The sequence below is a fragment of the Grus americana genome, chromosome 33 (assembly GCF_028858705.1).
Source record: "Grus americana isolate bGruAme1 chromosome 33, bGruAme1.mat, whole genome shotgun sequence".
Classification (NCBI taxonomy): domain Eukaryota; kingdom Metazoa; phylum Chordata; class Aves; order Gruiformes; family Gruidae; genus Grus; species Grus americana.
The window spans coordinates 240,700-260,476 of record NC_072884.1 but is presented as its reverse complement, the minus strand read 5'-3'; the positions used below and the strand labels follow the sequence as shown (position 1 = coordinate 260,476).

The following is a 19,777-nucleotide window of genomic DNA, read 5'->3' as shown; positions in this document are numbered from 1 at the left end:
CCCTGATGTTTCGCTCGCGGATTGGTGGAGAGGCGGGGGGGCGGGGCGAGGCGGGCGGCGGGCTCTGGAAGGTTCCGCCATCACCTCAGTGAGGCGGTGGCGGCGTGAGGAGGCGGCGGGGGGGCGGCGGCGGCGGTGGGATGGGGAAGGATTATTACCGCACGCTAGGGCTGTCCCGCGGGGCCTCGGGGGAGGACGTGCGGCGGGCATACCGCCGGCAGGCCCTGCGCTTCCACCCCGACAAGAACAAGGAGCCGGGGGCCGAGGAGCGTTTCAAGGAGGTGGCCGAGGCCTACGACGTCCTCAGCGACCCGAAGAAGCGGGAGATCTTCGACAAGTACGGGGAGGAGGGTGAGCGGCGGCACCGGGGAGGGGTGGCGGGTTGGGGTTCTGGGGAGGGGGCAGGCGGTGGGGGCCTGGGGGAGCAGGCAGGGAGGATGGGGGTCGGCGGGGATGGGGGTCTTTGGGGGGCAGGCAGCGGGGGTGGGGGTCTGGGGGTTGGTGGGGTGAAGGCAGGGTGGGGGGGCAGGCAGGGGTGGTGGGGATTGGGGGGGATAGGGGTCTGGGGGGGCAGGCAGGAAGCGTGGGGGGCGGGGCTGGGAAGGTGATGGGGTGAAGGGAGGGTGGGGGTCAGGGTGAAGGTGGGGGGGCAGGCAGGGGTGGTGGGGTTGGGGGAAGGCAGGCAGTGGGGTGGGGGGCAGGGTGAAGGCAGGCAGTGGGTGATTGGGGTCTTGGGGGGTGGGTGGGGGTCAGGGGGTGATGGCAGGTTGGGGGACAAGCAGTCGGGGTAGGGGTCTGGGGGGGTCAGAGTGGAGGCAGGCAGTGAGGATGGGGGTCTGGGGGCAGGGCAGGCAGGAGCGTCAGGATGAAGGCAGGCAGCAGGAGTGGGGGCTGGGGGGAGGAGAGGCTGTGGGAATGGGGGGCAGGCAGTGGGGTTGGGGGGCTGTCAGGGTAAAGGCCTGGGGGTTTGATGGGGTGGTTGGGCTGGGGGGCGACAGGCAGGGGGGCTGGGGGTCAGGTGGGCAGGGTGAAGGCAGGCAGGGGGGTGAGAGGCTGAAGGGACAGGCGGGGGAATGGGGGCTGGGGTCTTGGGGGCATCTGGCAGGGGGTGACAGATCTGGCAGGGCACAGGCAGCAGGGCTGGGGGTCTGGCAGGGCACAGGCAGCAGGGCTGGAGCCCAGGGGGTGCCGGGAGCTGCGCCGGGGTGTGCCAGGGGGTGGTGATGGATCCGGCTGGGCCTGTTGGGGCCTGGCCGGGGCCGGCAGCTGTCAGCGGCGTCTGTCTGTGCCGCGTCCTCTGGCGCTCGAGCAGAACCGGTTCCTGCTCCTGGCGCTGGGAGTGCGCCAGACCGCCGCCACCGCCCGCCTGCCTGCCTGCCCCACACCCGCCCCACACCCTCACCTGCCCCACGCCCTGCCCGCGTCTCACCCCACACCCTGCCCTGGCCGGGAACACGCTGGGGCACTTTGGTGATCTACCGGGGCCACCTCTGGCATTTGGGGGGGCTGACGGGCACCTTCCCCCTGTTTCTAGGGCTGAAGGGGGGAGCCCCCACCTCTGGCCCAGGGGGGTCCAATGGCCCCACCTTCACCTACACCTTCCGGGGCGACCCCCATGCCATGTTCGCCGAATTCTTCGACGGTCGCAACCCCTTCGATACCTTCTTCGTCCAACGCAACGGAGATGACGAGGACGGTGATGACACTTTTACCACCTTCCATGTGGGAGGTTTTGGTAGCGTTGGTTTCCCCCGGGGTCGGGGTGGACCGGAAGGTGCCTGCCGTAAGCAAGACCCCCCGGTCCTCTACGATCTGAAGGTCTCCCTGGAGGAGATCTACAGTGGTTGCACCAAGAAGATGAAGATCTCCCACAAGCGTCTCAACCCCGATGGGAAGACGGTTCGTAACGAGGACAAGATCCTCACCATCGAGGTGAAGCGGGGTTGGAAGGAGGGCACGAAGATCACCTTCCCCAAGGAGGGCGACCAGACCCCCAACAACATCCCCGCCGACGTCGTCTTTGTCCTCAAAGACAAACCTCATGGTGTCTTCCGCCGGGAGGGCTCGGACATTGTGTACCCGGCGAAGATCAGCCTCCGTGAGGTGGGTGGGTGGTCAGAATGGGTGGGTTGGTCTTGGCGATGGTGGGGACGTCAAGGCTGGGTTGGATGCAGTGGGTGAGGGTTGGTCCTGATGATGGTAGTGGTGACATCAAGGCTGGGCTGGTCTTGGTGGAGATGTCAGGGGCAGATTGGTCTTGGTCGTTGTGGGGATGCAGCAGGTGAGGGTTGGTCTTGGTGGGGCTGTCAAGGATGTGTTGGTCTTGTTCTTGGTGGGGATGTCAGGGGTGGGTTGGTCTTGGTGGGGACGCAGCAGGGGATGTCTGGTCTGGGTGGTGGTGGACATGTCATGGGTGGGTTAGTCTGGGTGGCAGGGATGTGACAAGTGTTTCTCTGGGTGGCAGGGACGCAGGGGGCAGTTGGTTTGGGTGGTGAGGATGCGATGGGTGGTGGATCTTTGTGGTGGGGGCATGATGGGTGGTTCTCTGGGCAGTTGGGTTGGGTGGTGCAGACATGATGGATGGTGGAGAAGTGATAGGTGGTTGTCTGGGCGGTTGACCTTGGTGCTGGGGATGAGATGGTCAGTTGGCCTCAGTGACGGAGATGCAGGGGGTGGTGGGGATGTGATGGGTGGTTGTCTAGGTGATGGGGATGCAGGGGCTGGTGAGGCCCAAGAGTGGTTGGGCAGTTGGTGGGTGGTAGGGACATGACAGGGTTGGTTGGTCGGTCGTGGTGGTAGAGATGTGATGGGTGATTGGACAGGTTGTCATGGTGGTGGGGACATGATGGATGGTGGGTCTTGGTGGTGAGGACCAGGAGTTGAGTGGTTGGGCTTGGTGGAGACATGATGGCTGGTTGGGTGGTTGGTCGGGGTGGTGGTGGGGATGTGAGGGGTGGTTTATCTGGGTGGTGGGGCCCAAGGGTGGTTGGGCAGTTGGTGGGTGGTAGCGATATGACGAGGTGGTCGATCTTGGTGGTAGAGATGTGACGGGTGATTGGACAGTGGTGGGGACACGATGGATGGTGGGTCTTGGCGGTGAGGGCCAAGAGTTGAGTGGTTGGGCTTGGTGAGAACGTGACGGGTGTTTGGTCTGGGTGGTGGGGGGGGACGTGACGGGTGGTCTTCTCGGTGTGGTGGTGGTGACGACGGCACCCTCCCCCAGGCCCTCTGCGGCTGCACGGTCAACGCGCCCACGCTGGACGGCCGCACCATCCCCATGGTCTTCAAGGACGTGCTGAAGCCGGGGGTGAAGCGCCGCATCCCGGGCGAGGGGCTGCCCTACCCCCGCACCCCCGACCAGCGCGGTGACCTCATCATCGAGTTCGAGGTCAAGTTCCCCGACAGGATCCCCCCCTCCTCCAAGACCCTCCTGGAGCAGATCCTGCCCGTCTAGCCCCCCCACCCTTCCCCCCCATGTCCCCCCAAATTCCAGGGGGGCTTGGGGTGGGCTCTGACTCTTGGGGGACCATGCTGGGGTGGGGGGTGGGGGGGGCAGCTCCTGCCTGCGCTGCCTGCGGGTGCCCTGCTGCCTGCACCAGGCTGAGAGCGGCTCCTCCGATGTCCCCGGGTTTGGGGGGGGCTTGGGGGTGTCCCCCCCCCATCCTGGGGGTCTGGGGGGCATGGGGTGTCCCTGTCCCCACCCCTGCCTTGGGGCTCCCGGTGTCCCTGTCCCCTCTCTGTGCTCTGGTGGCCCTGGGGTGTCCTTGTCCCTGCCCCCCCCCCTCCCCGATTTGGGACTCCTGGTGTCCTTGACCCCCCCTCCTCCCCATTTGGGGGTCTTTGGGTGTCTTTGTCCCCCTGCCTCCATCCTCAGGGGGGGTCCCAAGGCATCCCCACCCCCCCCCTTCTGCTCCGGAGCTCCCAGGGTGACTTTGTCCCCCCATTTTGGGGCTTCCCTCTCCCCTCAAGCTCTGGGGGTCCCCACATCCCCCCCATTTTGGGGGGCTCTGGGGGTCCCGGGGTGTCCTCAGCCCCTCTCCCTCCTCCGAGAGGGGAGTCGTGGGGATCCCCCCGCCCCCCCCGTCCCCAAGGCCAGGGGGGAGCCCCAGGAGGGGTGGGGGGGTTTTGGGGGTGTGGGGGGGCCGCGGGCGGCTCGTGGCGGGGCGGGGCCCTCTTATCCTTTGGGATAAAACCGCCCGGAAAAGGGTCTGTTCCTGCAACAGGAGCGCACGTGTACGGCTTTGTATAAAGCGCTGAAACCTCTGCCCGCCTCCGGCTCTTTTTTTTTGGGGGGGTGGGGGTGTGTGCCGTGGGTGAATCCCCCGTGGGGTGTGTTCACCCCCAGTGGGTCTCTCGTGTCTATGTCATCCGTCTGTTCCGGCCCCCCCCCCCCCCCCCCCATGGGGTGTGTACCTCCAAATGGGGTCCGTCCGTGTCTTCCCCCCCCCCCCCATCATGAGGGTCTGTCACCCACCCGCCCCCACGTCCCCCGTGGGCTCCGTGTCCGTCCTTCCCCCCCCGCCCACTCCTCCTGGCCCCGCCCCGACGCTGAGACTCGCAGTCCTCGCCCCTGATTGGCTGCGGGCAGCCCCACGCGCGGGGGCGCGGGGCCGGGCGCGCCCATCGCCCGGAGCTGGGGCGGGGGGGGGGGGTGGGTGCGGCTGAGCCCTTTCCTGCCCCCCCCACCCCCACCCCGGTCGCGCGTCTCATTGGTCAGCGGGGCGGGGCGGTGGCGATGATTGGTCCCGGCGCGGCTTGGCCCCGCCTTCCCGGAAGTGTCGCTCCAGCAGCAGCGCCCGGCTGGAGGGCGGGAGGGTCCGGCCGGTGAGCGGGGGGGGGGGGGGCCCGGGCCGGGCGTGAGGGGGGGGCCGGGGTGTCGCGGCTCCCGAGGGGAGTGGGGGTGGGTGGCCGGGGCCCCGTGTCGCCCCCGCGTCGCTGCTTCCTTGCGGGAGGGAGGGGCGGTACCCGGAGTCCACCGGGCCCGGCCCCCCCCCCCCCCCCTTGGGGGCCTCGGGGACCCCCGGAGCCGGGGTCGCCCCCTGTACCTCGATCCCCCCATCCCGTCCCTCAGTTCCCCCCCCCCCCAGTTCCCCCCTCCCTTTCACCCCCCCCCGTGCCTCAGTTTCCCCCTCTCTCATTCCAGCACCCAGCGCAGCACCGCAGGTCCCCCCCTCCTCGGGGAGGGGGCACCCACCCCCCCCACCCCCCCAAATCTCTGTTGTCACCCCCCCCTTTACCCTCCCCCCCCCAATGCCGCTGGGCCTGGGCCGCCGCAAGAAGCCCCCGCCGCTGGTGGAGAACGAGGAAGCGGCGGGGGGGCGAGGGGGGGCTGCCGGTGATACCCCGGGGGTCCCGGCGGGGGTTCTTGGGGGGCCGCCCCCCCCGGGGCTCCCCCCGCCGCCCCCCGCCCTTCGGCCTCGCCTGGTCTTCCACACGCAGCTGGCCCACGGCAGCCCCACGGGCCGCGTCGAGGGCTTCACCAACGTCCGCGAGCTCTACGGCAAGATCGCCGAGGCCTTCCGCATCCCCCCGGGAGAGGTGGGGGGCACCCATGGGTGCTGGGGGGGGCGGGGACGTGATGCCGAGGGATGGGGCAGCCCGGAGGGGTTTGGGGCACCCCTGGGTGCTGGGGCTCAGGGAGGTTGGCGGGGGAGGGATGACTAAAGGACAGGGGGGTGGGGGGGTTGAAACACAGGGCACCCTGAGGGGCACGGGAGCACCCTTGGGTGCTGTGGGGCGTGGGGGGATGAAACACAGGGCACCTTGAGGGGTGTGGGGGGATCAAACACAGGGCACCCTGAGGGGTGTGGGGGCTGAGGGACAGGGCACCCTGAGGGGTGCGAGAGCACCCTTGGGTGCTGTGGGGCGTGGGGGGATGAGACAGGGCACCCTGAGGGCTGCGGGAACACCCTTGGGTGCTGGGAGATGCGGGGGGGCTGAGGGACAGGGTACCCAGTGGGGTTTGGGGCACCCACTGGGTGCTGGGGATCAGGGCACCTGGGTGGGCTGCAGGCATCCCTGGGTGCGGGGGGGTCAGGGGGACGTTGGGAGCTGAGGGGTGGGGGGGGGCGCTGGGGACATTGGGGACACCCAGAGCGAAGGGGGGGAGGGGACCCCTGGGCTGGGGGGGGGGGGGCAGCGGGGGAGGGCTGCAATTGGGGCGAGGGGACCCCAGGGGTGCGCAGAGGGGTCCCTGGGTGTCCCCAACATGGGGGATCCCTCGTGTCCCCTGGGGGGGTCCTGGGTGTCCCAGGTGTCCCTCAAGAGGGTGCCAGGTGTCCCCAGGGAAGGGGGTTCCCTGCGTGTCCCCGGGGGGGGGGTCCCTGCGTGTCCCTGGGGGGGTCCCACACGTCCTCAAGAAGAGGGAACCTTTGTGTCCCCAGGCGGGTCCCGTTGTCCCCAGGAAGATCTCACACATCTCCCAGGTCCCTTCCACCCCCACGACCATCCCACGCGTGTCCCGGTGTGGGGTGGGGTGATGTCCCTGGTATCCCCGGGTGTGTGTCCCCCGTCCCCCCACCCCCGTGCCCTGACGCCGCTGCCCCGGCCAGGTGATGTTCTGCACCCTCAACACGCACAAGGTGGACATGGAGAAGCTCCTGGGTGGCCAGATCGGCCTGGAGGACTTCATCTTCGCCCACACCAAGGGCCAGCGCAAGGAGGTCGAGGTCTTCAAGTCGGAGGAGGCCTTGGGGCTCACCATCACCGACAACGGCGCCGGCTACGCCTTCATCAAGGTGACACCCCCCGCGGGGGGACGCACACGTTGTCATTGGGGGTGCTCAGAGAGGGGCCCGGGGTTGGGGGGGGGGGGACATGGGGACATCCCGAGTCAGCGTGGGGGTGGGACGGAGATGTCGCTGTGGGGGGGGGGTGTGGGGATTCCTGGGTGGTCCCTGGGGTCGGGTGGGACCTGGGGACATCCCCGAGCATGCCGTGGGGGGCGGGGGTCGCCGTGGTGACCCCCCCCACCCCACCCCGGGTGGTCCCGTAGCGGATCCGGGAGGGCAGCGTCATCGACCGGATCCCGGTGATCAGCGTGGGGGACATGATCGAGGCCATCGACGGGCAGAGCCTGGTGGGCGCCCGTCACTACGAGGTGGCCAAGATGCTGAAGGAGCTGCCCCGGGGACGCACCTTCGCCCTCCAGCTCACCGAGCCCCGCAAGGCCTTCGGTGAGCCCAAACTGGGAGCACTGGGAGACCAGTGGGGGGGGGGGGGGGGTGTCCCTGCGGTCCCCACCTCCCCTTGCCCAGGGCAGCCACGCTCCCCTCATGGGGTTGGGGGGACCCAGGTGTCCGGGGCTTTGCTGTCCCCCGTCTTGGGGGACTGGAGGGTGGTGTCCTGGGTTACTGGGAGCACTGGGAGCCGCACCAGTAAGAGAGAGGGAGATGTGACACCTGGGGAGGTAGAATCTTAGAGCCCCCCCCAAAATGGGGGGGGACCCCGTAGCCCTGAGGGTCCCTCTGAGATTCAGGGAGGGAGCTGATACAGAGCCAATAGCCTGGGGGGCCCCAAAACCCAAGGGGGGGCTGATGGGGACCCACAGTGCTGGGGGGACACCCCTAAACCCAAGGGGGGGCTGATGGGGACCCACAGTGCTGGGGGGACACCCCAAAACCCAAGGGGGGGCTGATGGGGACCCATAGTGCTGGGGGGGACCCCAAAACCCAAGAGGGGGGCTGTATCCCCAGGGAGTGGTACAGGGGATCTTCCAAACCAAGGGGGAGCTGAGGGGTCCCCCATCACCCTGGGCGGGTGATGGGGGACCCCAATACCCAAAGGAGCTGATGGGGACCCCTTACCTCAGGGGGGGCATATGGGGGGCCCCCCAAGACTGATGAGGGTATTATGGAGACCCCCCAAACCTTCCTCCCACCCCTTGGGTCCTGGAGCAGTCTGTGATTGGTTCGGAGCCCCCTCCATCCGTGTTGGGGGGCCCCCCAATAAATTGCAGCCCCTCTAATCCCCCCCCCCGTTGTTTTTCAGACATGATCGGCCCGCGGGCAGGGGGGGGGCGCGGGGGGGGCACCCAGCTGGGCACTGGCCGGGGCACCCTGCGCCTCCGCGCTCGGGGACCCGCCACCGTTGAGGAGCAGGTAGGAATCCCGGCGAGGGGTCACGGGTGGGTGGGGGGGGGATGGAGGGGCACAGGTCCCCCCCACATCTCCCTGACCCCCCCCCCCCCCCAAAATGTGCCGTGTCCCCCCCCCCCCCCGCAGCCGTCCGCCTTCGAGGAGCGAGCCGTGGCCAAGGTGGACGATCTGCTGGAGAGCTACATGGGCATCCGGGACAGCGAGCTGGGTGAGCAGGGGCTGGGGACCCCCCCCGGGGTGAGGGGGCCCCCCCTTTGGGGTGTTGGGGACCCCTCTGACCCACCCCCCCCCCCCCGCACCTTCCCTCCCGCCAGGGTGCTGGGGACCCTCAATCTGCCCTACCGCAGGGTGCCCCTCATGGGTGCTGGGGACCCCCCCCCCCTCGGGGGTGCTGGGGACCCACCCCACTGAAGGGCACCCTCCTCCCAGGGTGCTGGGGACCCCCCCGGACCCCTCCAGGGAGCTGAGATCCCCCACTACAACCCCCCCCCGCCTCACTCAGGGTGCCAGAGACCCCCACACTGCCCCAGCCCAGGCCCTGTCCCCCCCTACCAGGGACACGGGGACCCCCCCCTGCCCCGGGCTGCTGGAGACCCCCCACCCCCGAGTGTCCCCATTGCCCCCCCCCCCCCCCCCTTCCCTGAGTGTCCCCGTTGTCCCCGCAGCCGCCACCATGGTGGAGCTGGGCCGGGACGCCCGGGACCCCGACGCGCTGGCGCAGGCCCTCGACTCCCAGCTCGGGGATTTCGCCTTCCCCGACGAGTTCGTCTTTGACGTTTGGGGGGCCATCGGCGACGCCAAGGTGGGGCGCTGCTAGGGGCCCCCCCCTGCCCACTCTGTGTGTGTGTGGGGGGGACACCCCTCCCCTGGACCGGGACCACCCCCCTGGGATTTTGGGGGGTGGACCCCTCCACCCACCGACCGCCATGGACTGGGCCCCCCTCGGCTCCATCCTGTGATTGGGGACCCCCCCCTCCATGCTTGAAAATGGGGGTGTCCCCCCCCAATAAGCTGGACACCCCCCTGAAAACTGCTGGAGATGCAGGACCCCCACCGGTGACCCCCACCCCAGCTGGGGAGCCCCCCATGAAGCCCCCACCCCCATGACCCCCCCAAGGGACCTGGGTGCCCCCACCCCAACTCCAGACACCCCCCCCAAATTACCTGCCCCTCCTTCTCAGCCAGGGCCCCCCCCCAACACGGGACCACCACTACACCCTGCGACCCCCCCAGCAAACCGGGGTGCCACCTCACAGCACAGCCCCCCCCCCCCCCAAAGTGGTCTGGGACCCCCAACAGAGGGGGGTACCCCCCCACCATTTCCTGCAGGGCCCCTCTGTGGACTTAGGTCCCCTCCCCATTTTTTTGGGACCCCCCCCCTCAAGGACCCTGGGTGCCCCCCTACAGGTGTGGGTGCCCCCCCCCCCAAACACGGGACCCCTTTAAAGCCCCCCTGGGCCTGAAGACTCCCAATTCTGTCCCCCCACCCTGGGCTGCACCCCACTACTGGGGGGGGGGTGCTCCAACCCCCCCTCCCACTTTGGGTGGCCCTTAGTGCCCCCCCATGACACTAATGCCCCCCCTCCCCCTGCAGGCTGAGGTATGAGGGTCCCCACTTCACCCCCCCAGGGGCTTTTTGGGGGGGGACGGGGACCGGACCAACCCTGTGTCCCCCCAAAATATGAGACAGCCCCCCCACCCCGTGCCAATCTGAGCCTGTCACACACTGTCCCCCCCCCCGTGACACGCTGTCCCCCCCCCACCGCACTGACTACCTCGGGGGGGGCGTCGGGGGGGGGGATGCACAGCACAGCCCCCCCCGGTCACCGTGTCCCCTGGGGGGGTCCCCTGGAGCTGTGGGGGGTGGTCACAGGGTGGGGGTGGGGGGGCTGCTCCCCCCCCCCGGGGCATATTTTTGTATTTTACGTGTAAAGTGATTTTAACATAAAATAGAGAGAAATTGGGAGTGGTCGCTGCTGGGGGGGCACGGGGTGAGGGAGGGGGGGCGGCAGCGGCTTGGGGACAGCCGAGCTGCCCCTCGCACGCCCCTCGCACACCCCTCGCACGGCTCTTCACGGCCTCGCGCACCCCCTTGCGCGGCTGTTCCTGGCCTCGCACGCCCTTCGCGTGCCGCTTGCACGGTTCTTCCCGGCCTCGCGCGGCCGCGCCTTGCACGTCCCTCGTGAGGACCTTGCACGCCCCTTTACACGTCTCTTTGTTGCCTTGCACACCCCTCACGTGCCTCTTCCCGGCTTTGCGCGCTTGCATGCCCCTTGCACGCTCTCTTGCACACCTGTTCCTGGCCTCACGCACCCCCTCACATGGCTGTTCGTGGCCTCGTGCACCCCCTTGCACACCCCTTTGCACGGCTGTTCATGGCCTCATGCACACCCCCTTGCACAGCAGTTCCTGGCCTTGCACACCCCCTTGCACAGCTATTCGTGGCCTCATGCACCCTCTTGCACACCCCCTTGCCCGGCTGTTCCTGGCCTCGCACACCCCCCTTGCACGGCTATTCATGGCCTTGCACACCCCCCTTGCACAGCTGTTCGTGGCCTTGTACAGCCCCTTGCACAGCCCCTTGCACGTCCGTTTGTGGCGTCACACACCCCCTCGCACACCCCCTTGCACAGCTATTCGTGGCCTCATACACCCCCTCGCACACCCCCTTGCACGGCTGTTCCTGGCCTCGCACACCCCCCTTGCACGGCTATTCGTGGCCTTGCACACCCCCCTTGCACAGCTGTTCGTGGCCTTGTACGGCCCCTTGCACAGCCCCTTGCACGTCCATTTGTGGTGTCACACACCGCCTCGCACACCCTCTCACACGGCTGTTCGTGGCCTCATACACCCCCTCGCACACCCCCTTGCACGGCTGTTCGTGGCCTCGTGCACCCCCTTGCACACCCCTTTGCACGGCTGTTCATGGCCTCATGCACACCCCCTTGCACAGCGGTTCCTGGCCTTGCACACCCCCTTGCACAGCTATTCGTGGCCTCATGCACCCCCTTGCACACCCCCTTGCACGGCTGTTCCTGGCCTCGCACACCCCCCTTGCACGGCTATTCGTGGCCTTGCACACCCCCCTTGCACAGCTGTTCGTGGCCTTGTACAGCCCCTTGCACAGCCCCTTGCACGTCCGTTTGTGGTGTCACACACCCCCTCGCACACCCTCTCACACAGCTGTTCGTGGCCTCATACGCCCCCTCGCACACCCCCTTGCACGGCTGTTCGTGGCCTCGTGCACCCCCTTGCACACCCCTTTGCACGGCTGTTCATGGCCTCATGCACACCCCCTTGCACAGCGGTTCCTGGCCTTGCACACCCCCTTGCACAGCTATTCGTGGCCTCATGCACCCCCTTGCACACCCCCTTGCACGGCTGTTCCTGGCCTCGCACACCCCCCTTGCACGGCTATTCGTGGCCTTGCACACCCCCCTTGCACAGCTGTTCGTGGCCTTGTACAGCCCCTTGCACAGCCCCTTGCACGTCCGTTTGTGGTGTCACACGCCCCCTCGCACACCCTCTCACACGGCTGTTCGTGGCCTCATGCACCCCCTCGCACACCCCCTTGCACGGCTGTTCCTGGCCTCGCACACCCCCTTGCACGGCTGTTCGTGGCCTCATGCACCCCCTCGCACGCTTCCTGCCTCACGGCACCGTGCGAGGACCAGGTGGGGCGGGAACGCGGGGGTCCGTGAGGGGACGTTTGCACACGCATTTGCACGAGTGCTCGTGGCTCGCGCGGGGCTCTTTGCACGAGGCGCCCGGCTGGGAGCGCGCGGGGGGGGCGGTACCGGCGGTCCTAGAGCGCCCCCTGGCGGCAGCCGGTGGCACTGCGGTTCGGGGGGGTGGATGGGGGAGGGGGGACGGGAGGGGGAGGGAAAGGCGGGGGGGGGCGGGGCACTAACCCAGGGTTGGGGTTAGGACCGGGATTAGGGTTAGGGGTGGGTTAAAGGGTAGAGCTAGGGTTGGGGTTTGGGCTAGGTTTAAGGTTGGGTTTAGTGCTAGGGTGAGGGTTTGGGCTAGGTTTAAGGTTGGGTTTAGTGTTAGGTTTAGAGCTAGGGTGAGGGTTGGGATTAGGCTTAAGGTTGGGTTTAGTGCTAGGGTTAGGGTTTGGGTTAGGTTTAAGGTTGGGTTTAGAGCTAGGGTGAGGGTTTGGGTTAGGTTTAAGGTTGGGTTTAGAGCTAGGGTGAGGGTTTGGGTTAGGTTTAAGGTTGGGTTTAGTGTTAGGTTTAGAGCTAGGGTTAGGGTTTGGGTTAGGTTTAAGGTTGGGTTTAGTGCTAGGGTGAGGGTTTGGGTTAGGTTTAAGGTTGGGTTTAGTGCTAGGGTGAGGGTTTGGGTTAGGTTTAAGGTTGGGTTTAGTGTTAGGTTTAGTGCTAGGATTAGGGTTTGGGCTAGGTTTAAGGTTGGGTTTAGTGTTAGAGTTAGGTTTAGAGCTAAGGTTAAGGTTTGCGTTAGGTTTAGGGTGTAGGGTTAAGCTTAGGGCTAACATTGGGGTTTGGGTTAGATTTTTTGGGGGGGTTAAGATTTGGGTTAGGTTTAAGGTTATAGTTAGGTTTGGAGCTAGGGTTAGGGGTTAGAGTTAGGGTTTGGGTTAGGGTTCAGATTAGGATTAGGTTTCAGGTTAGGGTGTAGGGTTGGGTTTAGGGCTAACATTGGGGTTAGGGTTAGACTTTTTGTTTGGGTTAAGATTTGGTTAGGTTTAAAGTTAAGGTTAGCTTTAGAACTAGGATTAGAATTTGAGTTAGGGTTGGGGTTAGAGTTAAGTTTAGGGTTAGGCCGGACTCCAGCAGATCACCCCCCCAGCAGGACTGAGCCTTTCCGTCCCTCGCACAGGCCGTGGCCACCCCCGCGCTGCGCCGGCAGCTCCCCAGGTCCCCGTCCCTGTCCTGGGTGTCCCCCCTCCCATGGCTCCCCCCGCCAGGCCCCGCCTTGCTCCCCCAAAATCGCCTCCAAGTGTGGTCTGGGGCAGCCAGGGTGGTCAACGGTGGGGAAGGTGGAAAGGATGGAGGTCCACCAGGATGGAGGTGCGTGAAGTCAAGGAACCAACGTGCGGACGACGGATGGGGGTCGTCCACGGGGAGGGAAACCAGGAGCCGCGCGTTCGCGCCGACGTGGGGAAGGGTTTCTCCTCACAGGTTCCTCTGGGGTTAAGCCAGACGTCTGGAGGCTCAGCCCAGCTCCTCCACCTCCTTCTTAGCGCAGAGGTCATCTCCATCCTGGAGGTATGGGCAGACGGGGGGGGGTGGGGGGGATTGCAGAGAAATCTCGTCATCTCTGCCGGAGCTGGCGCTGCGGTGATGGAGACACTTTCCAAGAGCCGCATGCTGGGATGGAGCTGGTCTTTCAGGTCCCAAGGTGATATGGACTGAGCTGAGACAACCTTTGAGAAGCTCGCAGGATGTCCTACACCTAACAGAGCACCAGACAACTAAGTCCAGTCCCAGAGAGCTTGATCAGAAGCTCTGGCTGATGCTGGAGATGTCTGTGATGAGGCCATCGGGCTTGTCTGGTGCACCAGATCTGCTTCTGAGCTGGTCGCCCAGGCTCTCTTGGTAGTCACCAAGGGGTAGGTTGGAGCATGAGACCCTACAAGTGGCCACCTGTATCTTGGAGATGATTTGTGCCCCACGCTCCTTGGCCCAGGTCCTCTTCAGCTCTCTGAAGATCTGAGGAACCAGCTCAGGTGGAGATACCTCCACAGAGGACTTCTGGAGTTAGAGATGAGTCCTCACGTTACACCCTGGGAAGGAAACACAAGAGGCCATGGGTTTGCACTGGAGACCGAGGTGGCCCAGCCAACCCCCTCCTGGTTTTGGGTGCATTATTGCATTTTTCCAAATTAGCCTTAAAACTATCTCAGAGCCACGGAGAGGTCCCATGCCACCCCAGGAGACCCTCTGAGCTGCATGCTCTGTGCGATGAGGCCTTGGGCTGATGGCAAGGGGTGGGAGATGACACCTCCTGGCTGGTCCTGGAAGAGAGCTGCTTGTCCCATGGCGCGCGTGGAAGATGACGTCGTGCCAGGAGCTACGCGCACACAAGCTCCCCCTTCCACTCTTTGCACGAAACTCTGGATTGTTCAACCTAAAAGGTCTCAACCCTTGAGATCTCAAAGAAAACCATGGCAGTCCTGCCTGCTGGAGCTGCAGCAGCACTTCTCCTCGCGTGACAGTGTCACCTCCGGACCCTGTGCAGATGTTTGATTCTCTTTACGGCGAGCAGACGTGCTGCTCTGGAGAAGGACCAGGATTCCCGCTGGTGTGACCTCATGTGGTATGCTTCATCTCCAGAGACACGATGGAGAGAGCCGTGTCTCCACCTCCCCGCAGGCTGGTTCTTCAAGCTACAGTGCCAGGCTGAGCTCCCGCGCATCCCTACGCTTCTGCACCAAGGAAACACGAGATCTGCAGCCCCTGCTGCCACGTGGGACCTCTGGAAGAGGCATCATCTGACCTTGGATGATGACGTTCAACCCAGTGCCTCCACCCACCTCCGTGCCTACAAGGTATTTAAGTCCAAGCTGCGTTGGTGGCTGGACACCGAGGGAAAAGGCAGACGGGATCATCACGGGGCTGTTGCCTTTGAGCAAGTGCTCATCACCTCATTGTTGCCATCGGGTTGGGTGGCCAAGTCCTGCTGAAGGTTGGGGAACAGCTTCTCCTCCAGAAGCCTGGGGGCTGACAGCAGCAGCAGCAGCAGCAGGAAAAACCAGTTTTAAAGGTATTAAGGAATTCCTACAGTTCCAAGACCATCAAACTGCATCTCCTCTAATTTCCAACATCCCTGATGCTTAGAGAGATCCCTCAGGCTGGACCTCCTGGAGCGTGAGGACCTCTGGAGCAGCGTGAGCCACCCCCTCTGAAGGTGAGTGATTGGACAAGTTCCTGTGAGAAATGCCCGCTTCTCACAGAGAAATGGTGAGCATCCAGAGTTAGGTGAGACTTCCCCTTAAGATGTAGCTCGGTTGACTGTCCTGGAGTCTGGTGAGACTGCTGACCATGCCGCTCTTCTCCGGCGTTGTCCCACCCCTTGCCCAGATCTACTGATGACGTGAAGGACCCAAGTTCATCCTGGTGCAGGACATGTAGGGTGTCTACCCCCCTCCAGAAAGCCCCAGGAGCAGCTACGGTGGGTGTAGATCCCAGGTGAGAGCAAGGGGGACCTGGAGAAGCTGACGGAGGTCTGCAGCCGGCAGTGATGAACCCAACCTTCTTGCTGCTGTGTCCCCTGACCCCATCGAGGACCTAATTCCCTTCCTGCTCTTCTTTCTTCTTCCCAGTTGCAATCGGTGACTCCGTGCACGGGGGACCCAGCGCACCCCCCAGCTAATGCAGCACAACCCTTCGGGTGGTGGAGAACGAGAAGATGCTTTGTGCTTGACACAGGATCGAGTGTCCACAGGGAAATTCAGCCTGAAGAGGCAAATATCCCAAAAATCAATCTTCACACCAGGCTGTGGCTCACCACGCTTGTCTTCTCATGTGAAGCAGCCTCTCTTGCTCTTACGGTTGGTCCTCACAGAGGTATTGGAGTAACTCTGTTACCTACAAAGTCCTGGTACCAACCATCACAGAGACACCAGGGGGTTGGCTGAAGACCACCATGGAGGTATTTAAAAGACGTGTAGATGTGGTGCTTAGGGACATGGTTTAGTGGTGGACTTGGCAGGTTTACAGCTGGACTCGATGACCTCAAGGGTCTTTTCCAACCTGAATGATTCTGTGATTCTATGATTCTAGGCTGTTCTTGGCTTGGCCGTTGGGCATCAGCGTGGACCAGGACTGAGTTTAATGTAAATTAGTGACATTACTGAGTTCTTCTCAGCTGTGCCAGGACAGAACCTCTGAAGGTACGTGAGATATTGCTGGGCAAATAAAAGATTTGGTAGATCTCAGATGTCCACATCAACTTCCACCTTATTTCCCATGGGAGACTGATAGAGAGCAAGAATTTAAGTCTGATGTAAGTGTTGTTTCCACCATGGGAGGCCGAGCTGCTGGTTAAAATGTTGTCCTCTTCTCAGACAAAGCACAAATGCGAAGGGACAACCAAACCACCCCAACAGGGTTCATTTTGACCGGGTTTTCCCACTTCCCCAAGCTCCAGGTTGCCTTGTTTGTGCTCTTTCTCCTCATGCACGTGGTGACCCTGGCTGGAAATCTGGTGATAATGGTTGTTATCAGGGTGGAGCGAGGGCTGCACATGCCCATGTATCTCCTCCTAGGTGCCCTGTCCTTCTCAGAGCTCTGTTACACCTTCTCCATCACCCCAAAGATGCTGTCTGGGTTAGTGCCGGGAACTCGAACTCGAGCCATTTCTTTCCTGGGCTGTGCTGCACAAACGCATTTCTCCTTCATGTTTGGCTTCATGCACTCTTTCCTCCTGACGGTGATGGGGTACGACCGGTACGTGGCCATCTGTCACCCCTTGCGTTACAGCACCCTCATCACCTCCCGTGTCTGTATCCAGCTGGTGGTGGCCTCGTGGCTGGGTGGGGGTCTCCTGGGGCTGCTGGTGACATGTGCTGTCTTCCAGTTACCCTTCTGCCGGTCCCACCAGATTGACCATTTCTTCTGCCACGTGCCCCCCCTGCTCCAGCTGACTTGTGCTGGTGGCAAGATGGTTGCCACCGTGGTCAACATCCTTTGCATGACCGCCTTGTTGGGTTGCTTTCTGCTTATCCTTCTCTCCTACGCCTTCATCCTTGGACACATCCTGCAGATGCCCTCAGCGGAGGGGAGGCACAAAACCTTCTCCACCTGTGCCTCCCACGTTGCCGTAGTGGTGGTGCATTATGGATGCGCCTCCGTTATCTACCTGCAACGCAAATCGCCCCAAGCTGTGGGAGCGAGTGCTCTCACTGATGTGTCCTACAAGGTCTTCACCCCCTTCCTCAGCCCCATCATTTTTAGTCTGCGAAGCAAAGACTTGAAAAATGCCCTTTGGAAATCCCTGAGGAAAAGCTTCATTTACAGGAATACGAGGTTTTGGCCGGGCTCTAGTTTCAGCTGCAGGAGTGGTTATTGCTAATTTTTTTTTTCTTGCTTTTCTTTGGTGGTTCCTTGCTGCTTTCCAAACAATAGCCATACTTCTTCCAGGAAAATGAGTCATTTCCGTGGCTCTCATGTCTTTTACGCTCCCTGGGGATGGCAGACCTTGCTTGGCTGGAGTGTTTTGGTTTAACATTTAGTGCTACACACTCAGCACCGTGCAAAAGCAAGAGCGATGGTCTCCTCGAAGTGGAGACATGGGCAACTCCTTGAGGAGCAGCAGGTGAATTGTTCTGAGACCTGGTGCAGAAGACCGTTGTCGACTGGTCTTCTAATCATGACTTTGCCTCTTCTATTGATGACTTTGTGGCTGGTCCGAGAAGGTTTTGGATTGATTCCCTTTCAATGTGCTCCTCTTTTGAGAAACTGCAAACTCAAAACCACTTGGGGACAAACACAACTTACTGCTCTGCTGTTTCGGAAGTCCCACTTGTCTAAGGCAATTAAAGCTGGCTTTAACAAGGTTGTTTACAATGAAAGCGTTTTGTGTGATTTAACACTTTGCATCTTTGCAGTCCTGTTTATACAAAATATACGTGTGGGTGGTGAGCCACCTGGAGAAGCCCTTGAGAAGCAGAGACTTGGAGGTGTCTCATGGGGTGGTTGTGAGCGTCCTGGTGCTGTTCTGGGCTTTGTAGCAGGTAAAGGGGCCTCGGACAGAACTATTTATCCCTTACATCCATATGGATAACTGTGGCGTAAGCACATATTGTTTGTTTTGGGTTGGGTTTTTTTTGGGGGGGGAGGCTTTCTCTTCATTTCTGCCTGCAGAGCATTCCACAGGCTGCTCTCAACAGGCACCAACTGTCTTTATTTTTCATTTTAAGGGGATTTTAAGACAACAAACCACACATCCTGTCTTCCTAACACATGCGTCGCTGCAAGGGGGGGGCACTGAGAGCAATGGTGGGCATTGCTGATGGCGATGGACACGCATCCCCTCAGCCCTTGGGAAGGCCGCCAGAGAGAGCTGCCTTGGGAGCAGGGACCGAGATGCATCCCCTGTCTCTGGAGACATCCTTTCCCTGAGACACCAAAGCTCACATGCACCTAATGACCGATTTCCCACTCCCTCAAGGCAAATTTCATCTTAATTTTGAAATTTGGTTTACTTCAGCACAATTTTTGTGCAACTCCCAGTGGACATCTGTCCACATTGGAAACCTCCCTGGTCCTTCAGTGGTGATGAGCAGGTCCTAAGGTGTATGATTGAGTCTGAAATTCAGAAAATTAATTTCCTTGCCAAGGAAACCAGAGGAGGTGGACATCTCCTTTGGTCGCTGCCAGGGTCTGACATGGCAGCAGACCTCTGATGCTATTTACATACATTTGCATGGCTTTGCAATCACGAGGCTCTTTCTCTTCGGGCTGGGAGGTGGATCTTCTCCTTCAAACTAAAGGATTTAAAAGAAAAGGGAAACATAACCCCCATTTTTAAGGAGGGAAAAAAGGAAGAGCCAGGGAACTACAGGCCGGTCAGTCTCATCTCTGTGCCTGGCAAGATCATGGAGCAGACCCTTCTGGAGACTATGCTCAGGCACATGGAAAATAAGGAGGTGATTGGTGACAGCCAACATGGCTTCACTAAGGGCAAATCGTGCCTGACAAACTTGGTGGCCTTCTATGATGGGGTTACAGCGTTGGTGGATAAGGGAAGGGCAACTGACATCATCTGCCTGGGCTTGTGCAAGGCATTTGACGCTGTCCCGCACAACATCCTTGTCTCTAAATTGGAGAGACATGGATTCAATGGATGGACCACTCGGTGGATAAGGAATTGTCTGGACGGTCGCGCTCAAAGAGTTGTGGTCAACGGCTAAATGTCCAAGTGGAGAACGGTGACGAGTGGCGTTCCTCAGGGGTCAGTAGTGGGACCGGCACTATTCAACGTCTTTGTTGGCGACATGGACAGTGGGATCAAGTGCTCCCTCAGCAAGTTTGCTGACGACACCAAGCTGTGTGGTGTGGTCGACACGCTGGAGGGAAGGGATGGCATCCAGAGGGACCTTGACAGGCTGGAGAGGTGGGCCCGTGCAAACCCCATGAAGTTCAACAAGGCCAAGTGCAAGGTCCTGCACGTGGGTCAGCCCAATCCCAAGCACGACTATAGGCTGGGCGAGGAATGGATTGAAAGCAGCCCTGAGGAGAAGGACTTGGGGGTGTTGATTGATTGATGAGAAGCTCAACATGAGCCCGCAGTGTGCGCTTGCAGCCCAGAAAGCCAACCGTGTCCTGGGCTGCATCAAAAGAGGTGTGACCAGCAGGTCAAGGGAGGTGATCCTGCCCCTCTACTCCGCTCTTGTGAGACTCCACCTGGAGTCCTGCATCCAGGTCTGGGGGCCCCAGTACAGGAGAGACATGGAGCTGTTGGAGAGAGTCCAGAGGAGGCCACAAAGCTGATGGGAGGGCTGGAGCACCTCTCTTGTGAGGACAGGCTGAGAGAGTTGGGATTGTTCAGCCTGGAGAAAAGAAGGCTCCGGGGAGACCTAATTGTGGCCTTCCAGTACCTGAAGGGGCCTACAGGAAAGATGGTGAGGGACTGTTTATTGGGGAGTGCAGTGACAGGACAAGGGGTAATGGGTTTAAGCTGAAGGAGGGTCAATTGAGATTAGATGTTAGAAAGAA

The 19,777-nt window shown here is 62.3% G+C and overlaps 3 protein-coding genes across 9 annotated transcripts; all 3 read left to right on the top strand.

Annotated features, from left to right (window-relative positions):
• The first annotated feature begins 133 nt into the window (after positions 1-133).
• DNAJB1 (DnaJ heat shock protein family (Hsp40) member B1) lies at positions 134-4,114 on the top strand. 2 transcript variants are annotated; one of them, XM_054807950.1, is made up of 3 exons: positions 134-351; positions 1,535-2,103; positions 3,224-4,114. In XM_054807950.1, exons 1-3 carry the CDS (start codon positions 141-143, stop codon positions 3,452-3,454), a joined length of 1,011 nt encoding a protein of 336 aa, XP_054663925.1. In that variant the 5' UTR covers positions 134-140; the 3' UTR covers positions 3,455-4,114. The 2 variants fall into 2 exon arrangements, with proteins under 2 accessions (XP_054663925.1, XP_054663926.1); XM_054807951.1 differs by having other exon boundaries at positions 169-337.
• Positions 4,115-5,206: 1,092 nt separating this feature from the next.
• GIPC1 (GIPC PDZ domain containing family member 1) lies at positions 5,207-10,465 on the top strand. Its single transcript, XM_054807830.1, has 6 exons — positions 5,207-5,538; positions 6,552-6,737; positions 6,995-7,175; positions 7,990-8,099; positions 8,223-8,304; positions 8,762-10,465. Exons 1-6 carry the CDS (start codon positions 5,251-5,253, stop codon positions 8,911-8,913), a joined length of 999 nt encoding a protein of 332 aa, XP_054663805.1. The 5' UTR covers positions 5,207-5,250; the 3' UTR covers positions 8,914-10,465.
• A 2,909-nt stretch (positions 10,466-13,374) lies between these two features.
• LOC129198620 (olfactory receptor 10H1-like) lies at positions 13,375-17,595 on the top strand. 6 transcript variants are annotated; one of them, XM_054808096.1, is made up of 3 exons: positions 13,375-14,607; positions 14,897-15,247; positions 15,382-17,595. In XM_054808096.1, the coding sequence occupies exon 3, from the start codon at positions 16,137-16,139 to the stop codon at positions 17,130-17,132; it is 996 nt and encodes a 331-aa protein (XP_054664071.1). In that variant the 5' UTR covers positions 13,375-14,607; positions 14,897-15,247; positions 15,382-16,136; the 3' UTR covers positions 17,133-17,595. The 6 variants fall into 6 exon arrangements, with proteins under 6 accessions (XP_054664071.1, XP_054664069.1, XP_054664067.1 ...); XM_054808094.1 differs by having other exon boundaries at positions 13,375-14,966; positions 15,140-15,247; XM_054808092.1 differs by having other exon boundaries at positions 13,375-14,966; positions 15,056-15,247.
• The last annotated feature ends 2,182 nt before the right edge of the window (positions 17,596-19,777 follow it).